General features: G+C 44.6%; 1 protein-coding gene across 1 annotated transcript in view; it reads right to left on the reverse strand.

Annotated features, from left to right (window-relative positions):
• SATB2 (SATB homeobox 2) overlaps nucleotides 1–24,960 on the reverse strand; it is a 129,209-nt gene that overhangs the window by 89,752 nt on the left and 14,497 nt on the right. Inside the window, exon 2 of the mRNA XM_062578852.1 lies at nucleotides 19,797–19,973. Coding sequence (XP_062434836.1) covers nucleotides 19,797–19,973 — 177 coding nt within the window. The remainder of the gene's footprint in view (nucleotides 1–19,796; nucleotides 19,974–24,960) is intronic.

Consider the following 24,960-nt stretch of genomic DNA (forward strand, 5'->3'; position numbering starts at 1 on the left):
TGACATATTTTAAAGGAGAAATCCTGTCTCAAAATGAAAAAAAGTTGAAACATTTCAACAGGGAAATATCAAAACTGGATCACCTCAAAGCAACACAGTTTTAAATCCCATTTAACCTTCTCTCCCAGAAAAACTACTCCCAAAATTGGATCAGGCTTTATTACAGCGCGTGTTGACTGCCCGCCGCCCTGCCCGGGCGGCCTCACCGACGCGCAGCCCTGGCGGGCGACTTTCCCAGGTGAGGGTCTCGCCTCCGCAGATCCACGTTCATCACTCGCCACATTGCTAATGAGACAACCGCAGCCCAACATGAGGTTAATTGTCAGAAGCAATAATCTAAATTAAACTGGCCAACATTCAAGTAAAGGTACCGTTTAAAATATCCTTTTCAAATGAAAGCAATCTCAGGAGTTTATTTGCCTACTCAACACAGAATTTCAGGTTTTAAAAAAACCTTCCCCTTCCCCCCTAAGGAACCAAAGTAATTATTTTTAATACAGTGACATATGTTAGACAAAAATATTAAGGAGGGGGCTTCTTTCCACCCCAGGTCTCCGAGGAATTTTCCCTTATGTGATCACACATCTGAGCTCAGATCTTAACCCAACCACTGAAGATTTTTTGAAACAAGGGATATTAGCTGATGAGAAATCCCCTCACAAGTAAGTCTGAAACATGGAAGGTCTGATGTGGCACTCCAAACATTGAAAAGCATAATTAAAACAATATGAAAAAAGCAGAGTTCACAAAAACCGCTGAGAAATGGCTCAAGTCAAGTCAAAGCTCACTTGGTTCTGGCTGGTACTTCGGGCTCACAACAGCTTCAGGCTGCCAAAAGAAATACAACCACCCGCTTCGCCCAGGGAGGGACCTGCTCCCTTGCTGTCCCCTGCTATAATAATGACCTGTCTGCTAGGATTTGATCAGGGTTCACATCACAGCCTGCCTCTGAAACAATTCCTATTTCGTTAAATGTGAGAAGAAACGGACTGAAGCGGCACCTTGGACTGACACAATAACCAACAGTTCCCAGATAATTGTTACACGCTGTAATTAAAATAATGCACATTATTTAGGAGAAAAGTTTAAAAATATCTTGGGGGAGAGCAGTTCAGGATATAATTCCACACAGGGAACCGGTGTAATTTTGGTTGTAACCACAGAGGAAAAATGTAAGATACAAATTATTCACTTACCATGCAGACTTAGTATTAAAAAGTATATTCATTCAACAAGAACCACTGTTGTTGATGCAGTTACAGCGTTTTGTTCATATGTTTACCCATAAGGAATTGACTGCAATGTTTACAGAGTAGTAGCTCTCAATTAACCTTTTTTATAATTTTAAAATTATTTTATTCTTCTTCACTTTTATCAAGACAAGAAAAGCTGGTAAACGGCCACAAAGCTGCATTTCAATGCATTCAGTCATCTATACCTAATCTCTTTGCTGGTGACAATTGGAATACCTACGTACTCAAAATTCCTGAATGTCAGCCTCAAACATGGGATCATTTTAACTGAGGTAATAGAGTGAAAACATTCTCAAAAAAGTAATGATAAACGTAAGAAAAAACAAACATAAGAAGAAATAATCATTCTACAATAAAATACTAGGAAAACTAATGGATTCAAGAAAGAAATATTAATTGAGAAAAACCTTGGCTTGGCCTTTAATCAGATTCCCCAAGAAACTGCCTTTCTTTCTGTAACAGAGCTGAACTCTTGAATTACTGCAAATACCTTAGACTAAGACGCAGCTGGCAAAGACGGTGGCCTGAAAAGCATCTGGCACTAGACTTGGCCAGTTCCAGATGAGGATGCTGACTTAAGCTAGTTATAAACATTTCTGCATTTCTCTCTTTTTTCCCTTTGTTCCCATTTGAGAAGTTGCTGCTCCCTCTCCCAGAAATGCCTGAGCAATCCATAATGCAAAACCTTTGTACTTATTACATTCCCCAGATGCATCGGCCAGTCAACTGCCTACTCAGAAGCCAGGCTCTCGTTGCTTGCCTGTGGCAGCAGATCAGCGCCTCTGCCTCAGGTCTAGGTAGATGTACAAAACGGCACTCTCAGTGCACTAAACTGAACTCAGCACGTCTGACAGAAGCACATACTTGCTTTTGTTCACCAGCACGACCAACTACATGGCGTTACACTAGCAGCACCAGCTAAAGATGGTTTGTTGAAGACAAACAGGCAGTGGCGACACTGAGAAGGAGACTCGGAGTTTCTGAGCCTTGATCTAGCTGTTGAGCATGGGCGATGGCCACGCTCTTGCTGCCCAGTTCTTCACGTGCAAACAAAAGCAAACAGCTGGTGAGCAATTCATACGGGCAGCGATACCGGCAGACTTGAAGCAGAGGCGCTGATCTGCAGCCGCATGCAAGCAACGAGAGCCTGGCTTTACCTGCCACTGCGCACATGAACCGGGCAGAGACCAAAGCAGCTGGGCGCGCGCCGGGCCTCTGCCCCAGCGGAAGAGCGGACTTCACCACGGAATCAACCGAGCAGGGCTCCTCAGAGCCCAGCACAGCACAGTGATTTGATCTCCTTCTCTTTTTAAATCTGAATTTCTCTTTCAGATGTATGAAGCGGGCATTTTAGTCCTCATTCCTCTCCAAACTTTATCAAAGAGCCGTCACATAAGCCCACTTAAAAATGTATGGAAATGACTAACTGCCATAGATGTAAGGATACAGAACTGCTTGTTTTCAGCATTAAGAGCCGAAAACATTTCTAAGCAGCTTTTCTAATTGGATGAAAATTTTGCTAGGCAGCATCCAGTTTTTCAGTTCTGTTTCTGAAGTGTACTCTTCACCCTTTCATTGGAGATTTGAAGGAGGACACAACCGCAGCAAGGTTAGACTTGTAAGTATTTTGTCAAGAAATAGGGGGAAAAAAAAGACAAGCAACATGAAACAGCTCTGAGGCTTTCTTTTTTTTGCAGCTGAGCAAATTTATGACAGAAGTCTCCTACCTGCCTGACACTTTGCACCTCCAGCAGTTAATGAACAAAACACATGTTAAAAGCTGTAGCACTTCTATTTGGAAGAAACCTAATGTTTCCTGTCCCACTTAAGAGACACCGATTCCAGCCGAGTAAGTTATCAAGAAGCTACTTGGCCCAGCTTGGTTAGGTTTTAGTCATTTACCTCCATCAGTTTAAGCCCAGACTGTAAATACTTAACCAGTCTCCTTAGTGCTTCCACCACTAAGGTGTGCAGGACGCTGACAACCTTTGCAGGGTCAAGCTGCTCTTTACCAATAGTTAGAATTAAATAAAAACAGAAAGACATATTTGGAAAACCTAAAACAACACTTTCAAAGAATTACACTCTGCTCCAAAGCCTAACACTGTAACGGGCTCTCTCAGGAACAGCTATTTCCCTGGCAAGATAGTGCAATAATGCAATTACTGCCATTTAATTAATTCATATTCTCAAAATCTGTCTCCTTATAATTTCTATGTATGTTGCTCTAGCATCAAGATAGGATTTTCTGCCCCAGTTTGCCATAGCAACCCCTGCAACAAATGGCAGAGTCTATATAAAAGGGGGGACTGTGCCCAAGCAGGCAGGCCCTGCGTGGGAGGGTTTGTTTTAAAGCAGGTCGGAGCGCAAAGGACCCTTTCTACCGTGCGGGACTGAACACCAAGTAATTGCGCCTCAGCGGCTGCCAAGCTCCTCTGCAAAATCAAAAGACACTGCCGCTGAGCCTGGATGTAATTAGGGCTATAAAAGGAGGGCTGCGAAAGTTTGCTCGCATCTTCCTCTCCCTTCATCCTCTACTACGGACGTATTTGCCGCGCAGCTGCTAACATCCTGAACAAGTGACACGCGGCAGGCTCCACGCTCCCTTCCAATTTTCGGAGGGCTCGCGTAGCGCGGCGGCTGTGAGAGCGAGCTCGCCGCTGGCGCCCCAGCCCTCCGCGCGCCGCAGAGCTCTGCCGCCGGCAAAGGCTGCAGGCGGCAGCGCCGAGCCCCGGCTGCGCGCTGGGGCTGCGGGCGACCCCCACTCCTCCTGGCTCGCTCGGCTCCTCCAGCCGCTCGAAGCGATCATTACCAGCTCAGCTACATTTTGCGGTCACATTATAAAATGAATCATTGTTCGGCAGGCCAAGATTGCTAAATCCGTTGCGTGTGCGGTTTAGAGCCGAGTCACTGGTTGCTCAGGCTCCTCCGCGCGGTCCCTGCAGTCTAGTCGCAGCAGGGGAAGCGCGCGTCCTTGGCGCTAACCCCGACTTCGGGCAGCGTAACAGAGCGGCGTTTGGCCTCCGCTGCCTGTCCTCACCGGCATCCCAGGGGCTAGCCAGGATTTCTTCAGCCACTTCCTTCTGAAGGGTTTTTACCTCAGAGAGCCTCTAGCTTTTGTGCAGCCTCAACATAACAAACTCTGGGAACGCCAGTGGCCCGCGCTCCTCTTCAGGGACTCGGTACGCCCGCCGAAGCGCAGCTCCGACTCCCGGGTTAAGCGAGCCCGCGGACTATCTCGCGCTGGGACTTGCGAGGAGCGCATGAATGCCCCTTTATTCGCCCCGGTGGAACTGCAGTGGTCGCTCTGAAGTTTTACAGGGCCGCGCGCCGCTGGAATGACATCATGTGACATCAGAAACCGCCACGATTTCTAAAGCCCCTGATGAATTTTCCTACCTAACCCCCTTGTTAATTAATGAAAGAAAAAGTAAATCAAAGAAAAATCGTGTGCAGTTATGCACTATATAAAAGTCTGCAGACAAGTCCTAACCACCTTTATGCGTTAAAACCAAAACTCTTTACCTTGAGTTCCAAAGCAAAGCAGCCACCTTCTTGGTTCCTGGACACTGCCACGCAGGGACCCCCACTGCCGGTGATAACCTCACAGGGAGGGCTTCTCTATGAAAATATATGGATCCTAATTTCATATAATATTTCTAACAAGTTCTCTGGAAATAAAAAGGTACTGTATTTCCACTATTACATGCAAGCGTTTATGGTATTTCAACCACAAACAGTCCGAAAATTAACGAATATTTTCCCCTTCTTCTAAAACCTCCCTATATACCCACACATATTGGTCAAACTAAAGACCAAATTCTCAATCCTTGCCAGAGAAGTGGATGTAATTTGCCATCCCTTTGCATCCAATCAAACACACACACAGAGCTAAAACACCACCATTAGCCTACTGTAGCAATAACCACCTCAGGCTTCACGTGCTCCCTCCTTTCCCCAGCTTTCTCCTTCCTGCGCTCTTAAAAGAACTACTTGGAAACAGATCAAATCTTATACCTAAACAGAACTGTGCCTCCCCACGTCTGAGCTATGAGCTGCCGCACTCTGTCCTCTGAGGACACGGGTGATCTTTCTCCGTGACTCTGCAGGGGTAGGAGGTTCCTTTGGGCAATTTCTAGCTTCTTGTCCCAAGTCTCTGCATCTCAGGTTTTCACAAAAGCAAGCAAGAACCTCAATCTGTCCTTGTAGGGTCTACTATAAAAAACAACTAGGGAACTATGAAGATCATTAAACAAAAATATCCTGCAGAATGATGACTTTTATATAAAGGAAAGCGTTCCGCAGTAAAATGGCTTTGGCCTACCCCTCAGGGAACTAAGCAGCTCACTCCAAAGTATCTGCATTGAGTTTACTTTTTCATATTAGGACAGGGCTGAAAAACTGTCTGGATACAATGCCCCACACAAGCTCTCTGCAAAGAATCAACAGTGGTTAATGAACCTATAGATAAACATACCTGCAGCTGTGCTACCTATGCTGCAATCAACTCACCTCCCAATAGATTATTTATTTCTTCACATATAACAAGTCTGAAATGTAGCTTGAGGTATGTCTAGAAATAAAAATCGTGTTTCAACCTCTGCCCTCAATTTCATCAGTGAAAATCCAACTGCACCAAGCTCAGAAGCATTTGACTTTATTTACACTGCTGTAACTTAACATACAGCACTGACTGTGGATTCCACATCACGCAACTAGCTGCCTATTTAATTTTTGCTTTTCACTCAGGCTGCACAGTGAGATAAATCCTTTTAATTAACATTTTTTGGCCTTAGTACACTAGTACAACCCCACTACCTTTAAGTTTCCACTATTGCAGGGAACAGTCAACTCAGAGGTATGCACCTTAGGTTTTAAGAGCTATCTGTCCTATTAAGACAGATATTAAGATTAAGACTATTATTTAAGACACTATCTGTTGTATTACTTGCTTTAAATTTTGTTCTTAAATTTTTCTCCTAAAGAAGGAAAGCCCCAAATGAAAGTGTCAGCCTGGACTCCCCCCTGTTCACAAAAACATTTTCATGGTGTGCAGTTTCCTCTTTGGCATCTCTCCTCCTTTCCCATCTCCATGCTGTCTGAGTAGTCAACTTGTCATAGGATGCTTAAAGAAAAGCACTGCTTTCTCATAACCCTCACTAAACTATGTTAGCTCCCTTAAGTGACTTTCAGCCTCACTTTCTGTCAATCCCTATGATGTTCTGCCAGAGCATCAGTAAAATCCACAACAGCGTATACAGTTTTAGGGAAATGCCTAATGTGCTATTTTTGCAAGTTGAAATTGCTTTACTGCTGATCGTAGGAACGGGATAATAAGATACTACTCAGTAATGAAATCCTCTTTTTTTTCTGGGCAGAATTAGAAAACATATGAACGGTCCTATAACATTCAGTGGTTTGCTGAGTATGTCTATGGTCCAGCCACATGCCATAGTGTATATATTGCCTTACAAGTTTATAATGTGCTGAGGTTTCTGCTTAATTTAAGTCTGCTACTGGCTCCCGATACCTCAATTCTCTCATTTTCCCCCCATTTCTACACATCCTTGCCTGGCCCTCAATGCCAAAGGCTCAGAATTAACCAATGGGTCACAGGAGCCCTCAGTCATGTTTAAAACCAACACAGACACATATACAATCACCTCATCACACGTTTGCACACCTGCAGGGCAGTAGTAGCTTTCAGATAGTGATACCACATCCCAAAGTTACCAACCAGCTTCTCTTTCTGGTCTCAGCAAATTGAAATGTTTGGATTCTTTTCCTATTCCATGCTTTTGTGCCAAAGATGGGATCATGCTCCCTATGAAATCTCCTCAGATTTTAAATACTTAAAGATTAAATTTTTAAAGAAAAGTGAAGGCCCCGCCACCCCTGCCAATCAAGAGCCCCAGAACTATGGGAAAGCAGCAGGAAAATGGCAAAATTAGCCATGCTAGGTGCTATACTCCTACACAGGGTTAATTTTGCTCCAGAATAGGATGCAGAAGTCTGTCCCACCCATCACATGAGCTACTATACTTCTATTAGAGTTCTGGCACCTCCTTCTGTACAAATGTAGCCCTGTTTCTGTAAAAAACATTATATAAAAGACTTTATCCAAAAAGCACTAAAAATAATGGGGCTTTTGCTTCCAAATTTAAACTCATTATTCCTTATGTCAGATGGCATCTTCTTCCCCCTAAACACTAAAGCATGCAACTAGCTGGAGGTAAGAAGCCATGCAGCAGGTATATGAGATCCGGGAGACGACAACCAACCTTCCTCTACAAAGAAGTTGCTACAACCCAAGACCTGACTCAACAGGCCAACGATCCAAGCCAAAATGAGAACATGTTCCATGTCTCCTCCTGTAAAGCTACAAACTGCACCTCGCAAGCTGCTGTGGGAAAATAACCGCGCGTCTCGTAAAAGACAAATGCCACGCAGAGGGAAGCTATTTTGTCATAAGTCAATTACATTTTACATCTAAAAGCATGGGGACTAGGAGCTGGCTATCAGTACAGGATACGTATGCTACAGCTACGTTGCTACAAATGCAAATTTAGCCGCAGGTCTTGCCATACAGCACATGGGTGGTTTCAGCAGTCCTGAATAGAGCTCAATTAGCAGCAGCTTGCATCCATACCCGGTTCCTGGATACATGGCCAGATAAAATCTAGACAAAACGCTAAGCATTCAAAGGAAAACAAAGTACACACAGTCTATTAATTGCATGGAAGTTAGCACTGTCATCATGCAATCCTTGGTGAAAACATGATTTTTCTTTAATTTATTGCGATCTGCTAAAAGTCATTCCGTTTAAACAGCATTGCACAATTTCCAGACAACTGAATCTGTGAAAAAAGCCTTATGGCTTTGTGTCAGGTCTTTCCACATTATTATGGTGCAAAGGCTACATAAATTTATCTCCTTCTAATTCTGGATTTTTTTAAATATCAAGACAGTGGGTTTTTTTTTTCCCGATCTGCAGCTAAGATTTCTCCACCTCCCTCAAATTTACATGCAAAACCAGCATTTATTTAGAAGATACACACATATAAAGAGGAGGACTCAGCAAAAGCCATGAAGATGTTTTGATGCTAATTTTGTTCTGTAGCAGCCTCTTCTTCCACAAAATCCACATTGTGATCACAGGCTATCGCTGTGCTACTTCACTACTACACCTGTATCTGGGCCTTCATCCCACCTTGGCGTCAATAAGAAGAGGAAAGAAGGCGGCGAGACAGGAGAGTTGTGGTACCTCAGTGAGATGCCACAGGATTTCACTACAGCGCCAAAATCCAAACTGCCATCCCTCACAGAGGCAGGCAATTACTATTACAAACGGCTTAGAAACACTCACTCTCTGAGCTGTATCTCTTTTTTCCTCTCTTCCTCCCCACTCTGCTGTAAAGACAGACACTCAAAATTGTGAAGTACAGTAATTCTTTATAAAATTAAATTGTATTACAGAGCTAGAGAAAGACAAGATAGAAATATCTGGTGTTTTATGGTAATAAAAACATTCCTTAACCTTGTTATTCAAAGCACTTCTGACTACTGGGCATGATCATTTTTTAAAAGTTTAATCCACATTTCACTCTAAATATTGCAATTTTCCTCTCCTATCACTCAAACTAAACCACAGAAGCACTCTAGTGAGAATTCCTCTTTTCTAGTTGCTTTTATGAAGTCAAATACTAGGGGCCTTTTGGCCCTTTTCTGAAAAATTATCACCACATACATACACCAGGATTTAGAGAATTTGGCACTGTTATTTAATATCTGGGAATAACAATCATCTTAACAGAAGCAGCTTTGTATCAGCAAACTTCATAATAAAAATACTTCTGGATAAATAAAAAAGTCTCTGATTATACAATACGAAACCAATCCGTTTGATAACTTTATTAATTCAACCCCAGTGAAGGTAGCAGAGGACGGATTTGAGCTTTCATGCAGAAGGAGAACACGCACCGACTGCATTTCCGAGGCCGGAAGGCGCAAAGCCAGAGAGACGGCGTGATGAGCCCAAGACTGCCGAGGGCGGGCGCCCGGCGGCGGCGCACCGGGCCGTGCCCACCGCCACGCCGGCGTCCTGCACGCTGGCCATGCCTCCGGCCCGCCCCGCCAGCTTTCCGCGAGGCACCCGGGCGCGCAAAACCTCGGCTGTGGCATCATTCGGACCACTGGAAACTACCATTTCTGATGCTGCAGGTCAGGTGTTCCTAAGATAAAGCACTCACCAAAATCAACGGGTCCTTCCTCAGAGAACGGAAGAAATATTTCACGTTTGATCCAAGAAGCAGGTTTCACAGTCTCTAAGAATGCACGCAAAATATATCCGCTTTCGAACAGATTTGTCCCATTCAGCACAGGGTTTCATTTTACAGGTGGGGCTGTTTTTTGTTGATTTGGGTTTCTTCGTTTCTTGGCAATTAGTTGTAAAACACCTTAAGAGGCATTGCACGAATGACTGCTCTACAAAGAGCAGTTTGTATCTTATTGTAAAATATTCAGACACTCAACCCAAACAAATGGTGTCTGTAATAAAATACTGCCGTATATCTTCATTTGTACTAGAACAAATCAGTTTTATTTGTTCATTCTGCATTTTAGTGTCATAGGTCTCTTAGAAAAGATAATTTATAATTCCTCGTGCAATTAGATATGAAATTAAGCCATCTTACTCTGCAAAAGAATTTATAATAAAGAGACCAGGTTCAACCAGTTCCACTGAAAATATTTTGATAGCGTCAAAAAAGACAGCATAAAAATCTTTAGTGTTTTAACAAATTAACACATGCCTTTTGGGTAAAGTACTGTACATGCTGTTAATCTTTTAATTAGGTTCTCAATTTCACATACACATTTATGGTAGGGGGGATTTTTAGTGATCTGAAAATGCAAATACACGGTGTTGCTATGCTGTTTAAGCAGATATGTCAGGAAAAAAAGAATTAGCATGTGCCACACTCTATTTAAAAGTATTGTGATAATACTGATATATGTTTGTGAATATTACCAACAGAATACCAATCCTCACTCTTTTGAGTAAACAAATGAAGCTTTTACCTTGAGAAAGACTTGTTCTCCACACTCACTCAAGCCACAGAAAAAAAATAAAGTTTTATGTTGGCAATACGTGTAGTTTTTAAACCCATCATGAACACTTAAAAGCATGTAATTGATGCTATCTATATAAATGGATACATAAATAGTGATGCTTGAAATATAGTCTGCGGTAGCATTTCACAAAATGCCAATTTTCTCATGCTGAGCACTGTACAATTCTGCCTAAACATCTCCTTCCAGGATCTTGAAAAGATTTAATATTATCTATAGCTCATTATTTGATATATTCTTTTCCTCAAGCATTTGGTCAATCTTCAGCTTCAGCTCAAGATAAACACTTTTCCCCCTCCAACAAAATATTTCATAGCTTCTATAGCTGGTACTGAAGAAAACTACTCCGAAAGGCAGACAAATTGCCATCAGTTAATGAGTCCTGGGCCAAGGGACATTTTTAGCATGGACTCGTCACTGCGAACTATCTACTAGCTATCCCACATAATGATTTTTGTTAGAAAAAGGAAAAAGGCCAAAATGTGGCTACGCAGCAAATATATTATAAAAACAAAATATGAAAGCAATTTAGCTAAGAATCCTGCCTGGCACAGGCACTCTCCTCCTAGCTCGCTTGCTGGAATTTAACTCCTTACTGGCAACCACAGAACAGCCAGGTGAAGCTGAAGCTGCTGCGCGTGCAGAACTGGGGAGCGAAAAGGGAGTAACATGCAGACCCTCGATCCCAGAATTACTATGGCTTCATTATTTAACCAACACCTACTTCATCCTAGATGAATTGTATCTTTCTTTTAGAAAAAAAGTTGACAGTTAAAATCACCTGTAAATACCCAGTGAAAAAAGCCCTAACCTCACCTCATTCAACTGGAGGTCCTGCCTTTTCGGGATGCACCTGCGCGAAGACGTTGCTTAAGGTGCCCAGATAAACCAAAGGCCTCCGCTGGCCCGGAGCAGGACAGAGCGCGGGGCGCAGGGCTCCGAAGCCCAGCCGGTTATGCTCCAGCTGAGTTTCTAGCCACCAGGCCAGGACTAGGAGGTGGTCACCAACGGCGCTGCCTTTTGCTCATCCCGCTGCATTCTGCAAATTTGGCCGCTGAGACTCGCACCAACCTCCGGCGACGCGTGAGGCGGGAGAGCAGGGCGCCCTGCAGAAGTCGAGCGCTGGGAAAAGATGCAGGCACCAAACACAGCTGCTGGTTTGACGTTCATTTATGCTCTGGTAAAGCCTGGGGGGACTAAAGCCAGTCTCTTCTAAAATGCTGATTTTTTTCAGTAGCAAGAAACAGCCTGAATTGAACCTTTGCTGCCAATGCCAGAGGGTAGTTCCTAAAGAGACAGCGCAGGGACCCAGGGTGTTTGCCCTCTTCTTTTTTTAAACAGAGAACACTTCCCATTTGTGCCCTTTAAGTCTTCTCCCCCTAACTTTGTTAGAACAAACCGGTTTTCACGCTTAGCCCGCGCACACGGTTGCGGGGAGCGAGAAGTCCTGCCTCGCACTTGAGCGGGACCCCAGCCAGCAGAGCCGCTCTCCACCCACCCCGACCCGCTCTCTCGGGGCGAAAGCCCAACCGGGGCGCCCCGGGCCGGCGGGCAGAGCCCCGCTCCGTCCCGAGCGGCCCGGCCACCACAAACACCGCCCGAGGCACCGAGCCCAGGGCCCGGCGCCGAGCCCCGGCGCCGCAAGGTGCGTCACGAGAGCAGACGCCCGCCGCGGACGAGCCCTGCCTCTGCCGCGCCGAAGGGAAGGAGCCGCTGGCGGTGCTGGCCCAGCTCCGTGCCCAGCGGGGAAAGCAGATGTCCTGTCGCAAGGCTAAAACGCCACCTCCCGTAACTAGAGCAGGGACTGGAGAAGATCTCAGCAGACAAGAATGTTTAAAAAATGAAAGAAAAAAAAAATCACCCCAACTTGTATTAAACAGCACCCGGCTTCGCTCTCCTCAGCTACTACCGAAGATTTTAATTATATTTAACTTGTTAGCTAATAGGCTGCTAAGTGTTCCTCATTTTCCATCTCTGGACAGAGGATGACCTAGTCTAACCTAATTTATTTCATCTTTCAAACAGTGCTCCTTCATTATCAGAGTCATGCAAGAAAAACACAACAAAATATTACTTTAAATTAAAATTACTAAATACTATTTCCCAACTTTCCTCAAAAATACCAGTGGTTCATGGGCTTGTGGGCTTAGCTGAGAGGTTGGGAAGGAGGCCAACAACATCAGAATTTATTATAAGCTGGTCTGAGTTTTTAATCGAGTACACACAGGCCTTTTGGAGTGAACTTGCTTTCTATTTTACCCCTATAAGGGCTGTTGTGACAGAAAAAAAGCCTGTGGCTCGATTTCCCCAGCATTTCTTTGTTAGTTTACAAAACTGGAAGAGTATGTGAAAAAAAATTCCTTGAAGAGTGTGAAGCTTGAAGAAACTTCCGTCCTGCAGAGTTATCTCCTTGCACACAGCCTGCAGCACGTGCAGAGTGAATGGAAAGCGTTAAAAGAATACAGCCCTCATAAAGCAGAGCGCAGATTTGCTGTTATGGCCCTAGCAATATTGCTAAGAAAGAAAAGGAGAGAGGGGAGGAAAAAAAATTTAATGCTTTCTATCTGTAAGGTAGTACAAGTTTTTATCAGTTGCTAGTACGGAGCAAACAAATGATAAAACACTCCACTGCAACAAATTCAGGATTCATCAGAGCCCTCAAAGAAGTCATCAAAACATGAGGCGTTCCAAAGCGCTCGGCTGGAAACTGTCACGGTGCTCGACGTGGCCCCGAGCCGGCGCCGGCCGCTCGGCTCTGCCCTCTTCTCATCCCCGCCGCCGCTCGCGCTTTGCTCCGTCGCAAACCGCAGCGGGACGGAAAGCGGCCGCCAGAAGTGCTGAGCTGTTCAGCGCTACGTTTGGTTACTCTCCTTTAAGCTGTTCAAACACTAATAAATTACCCATTTACTTATACTACCCAGCTGTTTGCCATCTAGAAAAATAGATTATTATTTGTAGAAGGTTTTGTTCCATCACAAGAATCCCGTAAATAATATATTGGGATCAGAAAGCCAATACCACATGGCAACTTTTACACACATCAGCACTGGGGAGGAGGAGAAAAGGAAAAGAGACACCCTTACTGATTGCTATTTAACAGTCAAGAATTTTCCCTACGGGCGTATCAACTATACGCTCACGCAGTCGGGATAACTAGGTTACTTAAAATAATGCCGCACATAGAGGGTGACAAGTAACCTGAAAGTTTGGTTATTTATTAATTAGATTTTAATCTTTTGTTTATGCACACACGCATATATATTTATAAATCTATATAAATATGACATTCTAAGAATCTTTTATATATCGTATTTTCCACAAAAGTTTTGTAAACCCTAAAAATATAAGCAGCATTAATCTCCATCTTTCATTTTCATTTTTTACACAAGATTTCTTAAGAGTTTCAAGCAATGTTTAAAGAAAACTTTAGGGCTTTACTTAAAATGTTTTGAGATGCTGAGCTTTTAACATTAGGGTCTTTCAAAACTTGTGTCCATTAGGCACTGAAATGCTTGTTAAAAAACAAAAAATGAAAGAAGAGGTTTTCAGCATTCTCAGATTCTGACTTTCTCTCCTGGCTCCTGCCGTTGACTTTCACCTGCAGCTGTCACCAAGTTTTGCAGGGCAGACAAAAGAGCGCTTTGCCCAGCAAACGGCCGTATGCGGGGTCGGACGGAAACGCTTGCGAGGCAGTCGGCCCCCTCGCCGGGGACAGCGGGGACAGAGGCTCCGGCGAGGCCCGGCCCACGGAGGAGCCGCGTCCGAGGGCCGCCGCCGCCGGACGCCTCGACGCAGTGAGGAGCAGCCGGGCAGCTTAGAGCCGCTCAAAGCTCTCACTACCCTTCTCGTCAGACTTCATCGCAACGTGTCCATCAGAGTTGTGCCCCCAACGTATATTACTGTTATTTGATTTGGGCTTCTGACAACTTCACCTGCAGAACAGGAGTGGAAAGAAGAGGGACTGTCCCAGATAGAAGCAAGGTGGGCGAAGGGTGGGCAAAGGGGCATTATTAAACTTAAAGAACTGCTAACTACACATGGAGGCTCTGCGGCTAAGAAGAGCTCAAGTAGAGGTCTGCTTTGATGGGGTTTTCTGTTTTTATTTGGTTTTGTTTTTCCTAAGATTCATTGGTTTAGAAGGGTGACAGTAGTCTACAGCTGAAGAGTTTGAGCACAGAGAAATACAGCAAGTCTGAATGGAAGTGATTTGGTCACTAGAAGGCTGTGGGATGAGTTAGTAAAATCTACAAAATTAGAGGAGCAATCTGCTGTAAAAACAGCATCAACAGCAAGTCACATAGACTGACAACGTACTGGTCTCAGCTAACAGTTATCTTTACACAAATGGAAAAGAAAAGTAGCAGCAAACAATGACAGAGCTAGGAAATGATCCAGCATTTAGTTTATTGATTGATGTACTGTCTCGTTATTTATGTCATTGTATCGCCAACGCTGTCTTCTATCTGTTAAAATCAACACAATACCAACTAGAAGACGTTTCATCACGTGAACAGGGAGCCAAGGCCCAGTTGTGCAAATGACACTGGGCATCTGGCTGAGGAGTCAGAAGATCCCAGCACACCTGTAATTTACTGCACGTTATTCCCAGGAGACATCTGCCCAAGGCTTCCTCACATTTCACCCACACAGCTACCTTGCACTTGTGGTAAACAATAACATCTCTGGTCTTCCCAGCTGCAGCATACCCAGCTCAACATCACTGCTGTACACGTTGAGCACAGGTTAGCTGGGTTTCACTACGTTTTTACTGTACCTTTCTCGATACAGAAATATAAAACCAGCTGGTGTGTTTAAAACAGCCCCCAGCTGGTGTGCTTTGCCTTTACCTGGTAGTCAGCTGGAAGGTACTGCCCATGGACAGCACAGCTGGGATATTTTGCAGGATCTCGCTCTGGTAATCTCCTGCTCAGGTTCTTCTAATTGCCCTAGAGCCCTGTGCTCTCAGACCAACTCAGTCAAATCCAATTCCCTCACTGGTATTTACACTTTTCAAATCTTTGTACACGGGGTTATAATCCTACAAGTGGCAAGACAGTTGCAGTGGTCTTGCAGAGGCTAGCAAGAGCAGAAGAGCTCGGCATCCCACCTGCCACACTCACACAGGGTTTGCACTGATTCCTGAATGGCAACGTACCAAGCAGATCTGGTCCTTGCTTTGAAATACTGCTTAAATGCAGGCAGCAACTGCAAGAGGCATCCAATTAATAGCAGAGAGCAGGGCTGAGCTCGTACCACCCTGGAGAGAGATGAACAGCTCGCCGCTGAAACGCCTGCAGTCTGGGCTGCGAGGGCCGTGGTACTCTGTCCAAGTGTTGGTGCAACAGCAACGCAAGTCTCGTTCCCCCTCTCCAGCCATGCAAGGCCGAAGACGCCTCACCTCGGCTGGCTAAGTCACGATTCCCCCCATCCTGCCACATGGCATCGCTCTCCTCCGGGCCCAGCTCTTGCAACTCCACCCGACGGGACAGAATACTCTGCTCTTTTCTCCTAAAGGCACTGAAACTTCTTGCAGCGGGTCTGCTCGCGGGCAGCACGTCAAGAGCAAGGAGTCGGCCATCTCTTCAGTGACAGAGGTGGGAAAGAGTCGACGTTTCTCTCGCCTTGCGCTAACTTTACTCTGCTTTCTCACCCTTCTCTCTGCTCCTCGTGGCACCCCAGCACCACTTCGCTTTGCTGTGTTTCCCTTTCCTTGGTGCCTCTGCACAGGCTGCTCTGCCCAGCCCCTGCTCAGCCACGTACTTGCTACGGGCTCTGCTCCCAAGAGCTAGGATCAGCGCTAGTAACCTCGCGCAGCGGAATTACAGCCACAACACCAACCTGCAGAACGGCCACCACAGTGCCTGGCTAAAGCTACAAAACAGGCGCGCCACGAACCGCAGCTGACACAGCTGGCACAACCACCGCGAAGGAGCAGGCAAGCTCCATGTCGAGCACCCACTCAGCTTCGTGAGCTTTTGCAGGTCACATAGGCCAGTTCCGCGTACACTCACGACACTGAACACAGAATTGGTCAAAAGAAAAAAAATATATACACATACCCACAAGAAAGAAAAAGAGGCACCAGGACACGCAAGGCTTACTGACCTACCCACAAAACAGAACAGGCGCCCTTCGGCAGCCTGACTCTTCCTCTCAGGAAGGCACATGCAGCAGGGTCCCTACTGTCAGGTGTAAACTCAAGTGATGAAGGAAAAATACATAAATGTTTATTAAACCTCTGTTGCCATTCACACCGCCAACTTCCACATGCCAGAGCCAAGCTGTTAACAAATTCCCATTCGGCTCCAGAAGACTTTTCACAGCTCCTGTCAGAAAAGGGAAGTTTCACGAGGGCAGCGCTCGCTGCATAAGCCTCCTCTCTCGCCACCATCAATAAAAAACGCTCGCAGCTGTTTGTGGAATGAACACGTCCTGCCCAAGCTGTGTGGGAACAAAGAGCTTCTTCCAGCAAGGCCCGGGGCCACCTTCGCCTATACCTCTTAATACTTGCTTTTCTCAAGATTATTCACACTGAGACCTGCCACTCCTCCGCACCAGGTTTGCTTTTGGCGCCGGGGCTCTGCCTGTGAGGCCCCCCGCCGCAGCGCACTGCGATGGGGAGCGCAGGACGGGGCCCTGCGCACGAGTCCCACGCTGCCCGCTCGAGCCCCCGCAGCTCCGCGCAGGTGCCGCAGCGAAGCACGGCAAAGGCGGTGGGGAATGACAGAGCTCTTCTCTCTGCTGCCACCGTCCCTCTTCCCCACACCCAGCTCTCATCCGCTCCCAGAGATGCCACTCTGAACCGACGGCTCAAAGGCAAGAGGAGGTTTCCCATGGGATGAAGTGAACATTGCTACTCCTAGCAGAGAGCAATGGCAAGGAGGGCTGGGGCAAATAAACATTTTCCCAACTCAAAAAGGTGACAATTATTCCACTCTACATTACTGCTTAAACAGCATTTATAATAGAAAAGCTCTGACAAGCTCACATTTACTTTGTCCCTAGAGGGCCTGAGGACACCTACTCATGTCAGTGTTCTGCAGAGCACGTTGCTCAGAGCTTTTCTACTTTGAAAAATGAATCTGAGGATTTCATCTTCTGTGTGGATACTATAATTCAGCTGATCCTAAGGCATAAAAGAGAACTAAATGATTGTTTATCAATGTACATTGATAAATGAAATCCATCCCAAGCATCAGAACACAAGCAGACTTCTCCTCTAACCAGGAAAGACAAAGCAAATAGCTTTATTTTCCTCTTTTTAAAATCAGCAAACTGTGCCTAAATAAATCTTTGTATTAACAATTTATCAGTATGCTTTTGTCTACCCTAGATAACATATTATAGCCCAACATTTGATAAATTATCTTGCAAACCTAGGCAATCTCAGAGATCTTTTAGCACTCTGCCTCTTTCTCTCATCTCTCTGTATCTCATCTCTCAGCTTTCAAGCAGCCAGCACAGAAGCAGCCTGTTACAGAGCATGCCGCATACATCAGCTTCGTCTCTGAAAATCAGCATGTCCCACAGGATTTGCCCAGGGGGAACAAAAGAACTTTGGAGAACTTGTCCTTCAGTGTGAACGTAAATAAACTGACCAAATAAGAGATTTGGGAGCTGACAGATCTTTAAACTATTTTTTAAACTGTCATTTTTAAACTGTTTCCTAATGCAAAGTAATTGCTGCCTTATAGAGAAAAATGCCAGCCTTTTCTTTTAAGGTAATTAAAAGAATTAGAGATTCACCTTTTACTTTCTAGATGAGGTCTTTGAGCAACACACCGAGCAATAGATTGGTATCTGAACCTGCTTATTTGTAGTCTGTAGTTCAAAAATGCAGTGGCTGTTTCCTCCCCGCACGGTGACTAATATTCTATGTGAGTCAATCTGCCTCTCCTCCTTGGTATTCTCACAACGGAGAGATGCTGCAAAAGCGAGGTTCCCCCAGTGAGATGCTCAGCCAGTGTGGATCACTGCACTGAATGGCATGCCTCCTCGGAGCAGGTTTCTTGCAAAGCCCATTCCCCTTCAGAAGTGCCAAGAATCAAATCCTGGCCACCTAATGCAGTGTGTTCCACATGTTAGCTCACAACGTGTTGAGCAACCGTGTTAACTGAGATGGATAGCGCTGTCAAACAGGAAGCTGGCTCACCAGGATGGAAACAGTGGGATACGCTGACCTTTTACATTCAGAAAAAAGTGTCCCTAAAACAGCATGAAATGTTTTGTATTAAAAATAAAACTACCTTCTCGCCTAGCTTTTATTACTCTGTTTTGTAACTAAACACATCGGAGCTGTGCACGAATTTTGCCTGTATGCCAATCCCGAGCCTCTCTCACAGAGCAGAGAGACTGACAGAGGAAATGAATCATTATCACCCTGTTTGGAAAGAAGTTTGTACAAAAAGCACTGTGCTATTAACCACTGCCTAGAATTCCTGGATTCAACACTACTGCTGCTCCCTCTGATTGTGCATTCAGCTTCCTAGGAACATGAAACAACTAAAGACAGCAGATGAAATCCAAACCCCCAAGCAGAGCTACTGTTAAACTACTCAAACAATGCACCAGTTTTACTGATGACAGAGATGAAACTGAAAGTTACAGACCTCTCATCCAAAAAGCAAGCAATGAAATAAATCTGTTCAGTATAAGAAATGCTCTTGAAATACAGTTTGTTTCAGAAAGATTTCTCGCACCTGCCCTCTTCTTGCTTTTAGTTTTGTTTTTTCAAGCTGATATTTTCAATGGAGAGAGGGAAGCTTTGTTTATTTTGAGGTTTCACTGCTGCTGGAGAATCACCTCCCAGTGCAAGGCACTGTGGAGTCCACAAAGGGCTTTGCAGCAGTGCAAGTCAAAACAAGGAAATCACTCTGCACATATAGCACCAAAACTATCCACCATCATTAAGGCAAACATTTATATGCATATATACAAGTGTATATATATAAAGAGAGCTTGTATGTATATAGTCTTTACATAAAATGTACCATTTTAAACACAGAAAGATTATAATCTGTACGGAAATATTGTACGCTGTTCAATACAGCCCTGCTGCAAAAAGAAATACCAGGTACCAGCTAGCTCTGTGCCCAGAGGTTCCATCGGGCTCTTCTGTGACGACTTTGGCAAGGCAGTCGCCTGCCTCGTGATACAGAACAAATGTGTCATGGATTTGCTGGCTGATCATTGTCACCATATTTCACACTTCAGCAAGATCCAGCTAATGCTTTCTAGGCAGGCTAACAAGGTAGGCGTTGTTGTATACCTAGCTTAAGATTAAGCAATCAGTGCATCTGATCTAATTGCTTTCCAGATTTGCTACCAGTTTTCTTGCTTTGTCCTTGCACAGCACAACTTCAGGTGCTCTCTTCTGCCAGTACAGAGAAGAGGGAAAAGAACATTATTGAATACCTTGTGCCTGAGCTGCAGAACTGTGGGAATACCCCAGAGCCAGGAGCGCTGTCTCCACCAGCTGGCTAAAGAGCACATCTTTGCGAACCAGAACGAACTCAGCATGCTCTTCTCGATTATCGTATTCAAGAGAGGCATCTGACTGCTCCACCACACAAAAGACGGGAATCATCAAACCTAGATGAGAAAAAGATTCAAAAAAAAACATCAGTAAGAAAGCAACAAGAAGTGTGTCATACATCTCTGATTACAATTGTAAATTAAAACACCTCCTAGAAGGCTTATTTTAGTGGAGATCTGCCTTTCTTCCCTGTGGGATAGCTTTTGTTTTCTTTCCAAGGGAAATACTGAAGTCTCATCACTTGACTCATTTGAAAACCACACTAATAGCTCCAGAGAATACAGTTCAGGAACAAAATCACAGTCAGCACGAGGACGAACAAAATTTCCTAATAAGCCCCTCTCAACATTTCAGAAGTTTTCTACTGCTCCATGCATTTCCCCAGTCTTTCAGGTCAAGGCTTCTCCACATTCAGTCATACGAAAACCCGACAGACACAGACACCCCTTCTGCCGCTCTCCACACAGTAAAGGTAATGGAGTGATCAGCAGAGGCCAGTCCCATATGCAGTTCTTGGGGAGGAACAGGGTTATTTGCCCATTTCTAGGCCATGGTCACTCTTCTCATCGTGCAAGGAAAATATTTTTGCATAGATTTTGATGAAAGCAATGATAATCTTGTGTTGTTGGCAGCTGACATCCTGCTGACCCAGGGAGGCTTGAGGCTGTTCTCCCACGTATGTGTGAAGAAAGTGAGAAGAGCTCTCTTAAAAGAGGATCACAGGTGAGAACGAGCAGTCCTGAGAGAGGAACCACAGAAGGGAAAAGCTCTGGGGCTGGTCTGGATTCAATTTTGTTCTGTTTTATTTTAGATTTACTTTTGTAGTTACAGGATCAAGTTGATCTATGGCAACAAACTGTGGGGCATAAACTAAAGAGATTCAACCTTAAAGGCAGTGCAGAAACAAGCCAGTTTGCTGGAGCAAGCCTTATAGTACTCCTCTGAGTGTGTGCACGAGGGGAAAAAAGCAACACACAAAAACTGCCAGCAAAAAATTTTCATTTCCATCACTTGCTACAGGCCTTGTTTTAATGGTTCTTCCTTTGCCAGTCCCCAATTATCTCCAGTAACAGAAATTCATTAATTGGCTACATACAATTTGTTGTTTCCTACCTAGATATGGTATGAAATACAGGGGCAAAGTCAAATCTCAGTGTAAAGCTTTTCCCCATATGCATTGTCTAGGGCTCGTTATACTGCCAGGAAGTCTACCTCTCACTCCTGCTCTTTGAAATTAAATATAACCACTTCTAAAAGATAATAACTACGAAGAACAATTGAGTAACTTTCTGTAAGGCCAGACACAAATCACTATTCCTGGATTGGGCACTTCTTTACGGGAAAAAGAGGAGAAAACCACATTTCAGTTCTCTTTCGGTACAAAGTCTGTTAACTAACTTGATGATTTTCTACTATCAGCAGCTTCAATACCTACAAGCAAACAGTTCTATATCCTTTCAGAGGAGGCACCTTGCCCTGAAACAAATGCAGTCACACTAAAGAACTAAAATCCTCCTCTCTGGAGTTCGCAGGGGTTGCATTTACTTTAAAATTCCTTTTCAGATACACAGTTCTCCGCCAGTGATACATGCAGCACGAAGCGACTCCCAGGCTGGCACTGTAACCGCTTATCAGCGGTGGCAGGTACGAGCCTCCAGACCCAGCCGACACGTTTCAGTTCTTTGTTTTAGAGCACGCGCTGAAACACTGTGTAAGTAGGTTATGGCATCATATTGATGCTGCTCCCTTTTCACTGTTTGATTCTGGGCTAAACCGATGCATTCTGCAAGTTCAAGCAGCCAAATTCCAAGACTCTCAGGAATATGCAGTGAAAGAAAATCTCTGGGTGCTTTCCTGGAAAGACAGTGTGAAGCTGCTCCTGTTCCCACTGCAGTCAGCGACAAAATCCCTATCCCCCTTTGTCCATATACCACTTACTTAACTAGTTAAAATGAAATTCAACCTCTGTAAGTGACAAAATCCTGCCGTCCGACTTCGGCTTGTCCCAGCACTTTCAATGGGGCTGTTAATGCCTCCATAAAAGATTAAGACAACTGGCCAAATGCTGTGGCTGTTCCTGGTTGTGCACGCGACATTCTGGCAAGAGAGCATAAGCGGGCGAATGCAAGCTGATGAGAGGGATGCCACAGCATCCTCTACCCTCCTGCTGGATGCTTCTCCCACGACAGAACTGCTTTCCACCTTTTCAACACAGAAGTTACACCTACTCTCCACACAGGTTATGCCATCATTCAGTGTCTTGCTACAGAAAGTAACTCAAACGCTGGAACCGACGCTGTTCACGATTTCATTTTGTGGACAGCACGAAGGACTCGCAGCACCTTGCCTGTGATGACTTTCTATGTGGTCCCTTGCTACTGCCCATGCTTGCAGGGCCTCTGCTCCAGCAGCAGTTTTGCAAGAACATCTCTGAGCTCAGTGACCCAGCGCAGGTGATGATAAGCTGCTATTAATACCTTAAAAACAGAGAGCAAAGGGCAGGTTACAACATCTGCCATTACTACCACACTCAGATGCTATAGCTTCTGGAATCTTAATATCAGACCTACTTCACTACAAACAACAGTAATCCAACCTCTTTAAAACTAAATCTCTCTCCGAGAAAGTCCCATCTGCTTTGCCCTCTATTTCGCATTGGAGAGAGTAAGGTCATAATTTATCCAATAGATTTATTACCTCAAGCTTCCCTGTTTCATGACGTTATCTGAAAATAAATTAGCGTTCTGGCTGTACATTAAAATTCAGAAGAAAAAAACCCCACATGCAGCCAAAAGCCAACACAGTTTTCACACACTGATACACACAGTGTCTCGCTCCTAGATGCACGTATTACACCTCCACCTCACTACAGGGACTTTGCAGAAGAGCAACGCAAGCTGGTCAGTGCTCGCTGTCGTTCCAGCTGGAGAATGTACAGCAGCACTCAGAGAGCAGGAGCCCATGTATCGTGAATGAAGTCCTGCAGGCAGTGCTACAGCAGCGCGAGCCGAGCCCGACCCACAAATCATGGAACTCCTCGGCTCTTTCCCTAACGCCCCATCAGCCAGAACGACCGTCCTGCTCTCTCCCACGCGTACACCCACCAAAGCGCTAGGTCCCCCGCAACATCCGTGCGTTTGCTCTCCCCGTTCCGGAGAGCTGCGTCAAGGAACGCTGCGGAGCAGCTCACGGTGGATGACACGCTGCACTGCTTCACCAGGGCTAGTCTGAGGGCTGGAAAGGACACGTGTCGTTAAAAGCTGAATGCAACGCCGCACACAAAACATTGGTAATGCTCACAGACTACCCAAAAGACTTTTTCTCCTTGTTGCTTATTTACTTCACTGCCTTATAAAAGCAGCTCAGTGCTTCTGAAAATGCTATGACCCCACGTAGGGAGCATCTTCACAAAATGTTAGGGGAACATAAAACAGGACCCACCTAAAAGCTTTTGTAAGAACACCCATAACACAGCAAGAATTCCTCATATTCCGTGGAAGAGAACAGGGACAAACTGTTACAACTCTTCCCCAGAAGAGCAGAATGGTTAGTGGTGACCAGTATCTTTGCGTAACGTGCATTTTTAAAGTAAATCCAAAAATGAGACTTAAGCTCCACTGTTGCTTTCATGGGAAAAAAGGGCTGTGTACAGAGAAGGCTTTGTAAACATAGTCGCATTTTTGCTGAGACTCTTCTAAAATGCAGAGAAATTAAAAAGAAATTAAATATATACCCAAGAGACCTGTGTCCAAGTACACATTTTCTCCTCCTTGCCCAGTAGGCAAGTTTATTCTGCTGGGGAGCAATTCATTCTTAAAAACAAGGGGAAAGGAAACAAATATTTCATTCAAGAAACGAAAACTCCATCCATTCCTCTGCATAAAGTATTCAAAAACTTAAAGCTAATTAAAATAATCAAACTCAAGCAATGCAGCTCCCAGAATGATGTTTTTGGCTGAAAGATTTGCAAATAAAAGTTGCACATTTCTAATGACTAACTAGAAGACAGGGCAGTTACTTAAGTCCTATACTATTTCGTTCGTTTTCAAACGATACTTTGCGCAGGGCATGCTTTAGAGCGTGAAATTCATCTATCGGCACTGAACTTCTTTGCATTATCCACGTCCGCGTTAGCATCATAGGCTTGGCACCTAAAATCAAAAAGGAAGGGACTCAGAAAGCTGGGGAAGAGGCTTAACAGTACCACAGCCACCCACCTCTCCAACCCATTAAATAGGAAGCAGGGCTTGTTTGTCCTAATAAGTACAATATGAAGATCAACCAATGAAAACAGGCACCAATAAAATTTGTGTCTTTTTAGATTAAAATCTCTTTCCATCAGCACAAGTTTTGAGCCCCCATCTAGGTGTTATTTAATTTAATCTAATTTGAACAATTTCCAAACATCAGCTTGATTAATTTCCACAGCACGGTGTTATGGAAAGATTTACTGTACAGGGGTTGTCTAGCAGGGAATTAATAAAGAAGCCAGTTCTTAGCCCTGAGTAACATGAGGCTTTAAGACTTCCCAGATTTCTAGTGGGAATACTTCATAGCACAAGCATGTTTTCTTCTGGGAGCGAAACCCACCAAAATTATTAAAAACTGAGATCAAATGGTGGTGTCAAACCCAAAGGAAATCATTCTCGAGTGGAGAGATTTTTATCAAATGAAGAAAGTGAAAAACAAAGTTCCTGTTGTTGCTGTTGTGCTTTGTTTTTTTGTTTTGTTTTTACACAACACACACACTCACACACGCAGAGCCCAAGCAGTCTCTCTCACAGACAAAGCAATTTCTGTGGTTGTAAGTTCAGAAACCAGGGCATTTATCTGACAATTCATAACTCTTCATTACTGTATGCAGAAAACATTTTCCCGAGCAGAGACTGTATCATGGGTCATTCTGTAAGCTTGTCTTTGCCTATGCAGGGGAAAAAAACCCTCAAGTCTAGCAAAAGCAAGCAGAGGCCACAAATGCTTATTCCCACGCACACCTTAGAGTCCAATGTGGAAACAACAACAACAACAAAAAGAAAGGAGTAA

The sequence above is a fragment of the Rhea pennata genome, chromosome 6 (assembly GCF_028389875.1).
Source record: "Rhea pennata isolate bPtePen1 chromosome 6, bPtePen1.pri, whole genome shotgun sequence".
NCBI classification, from domain to species: domain Eukaryota; kingdom Metazoa; phylum Chordata; class Aves; order Rheiformes; family Rheidae; genus Rhea; species Rhea pennata.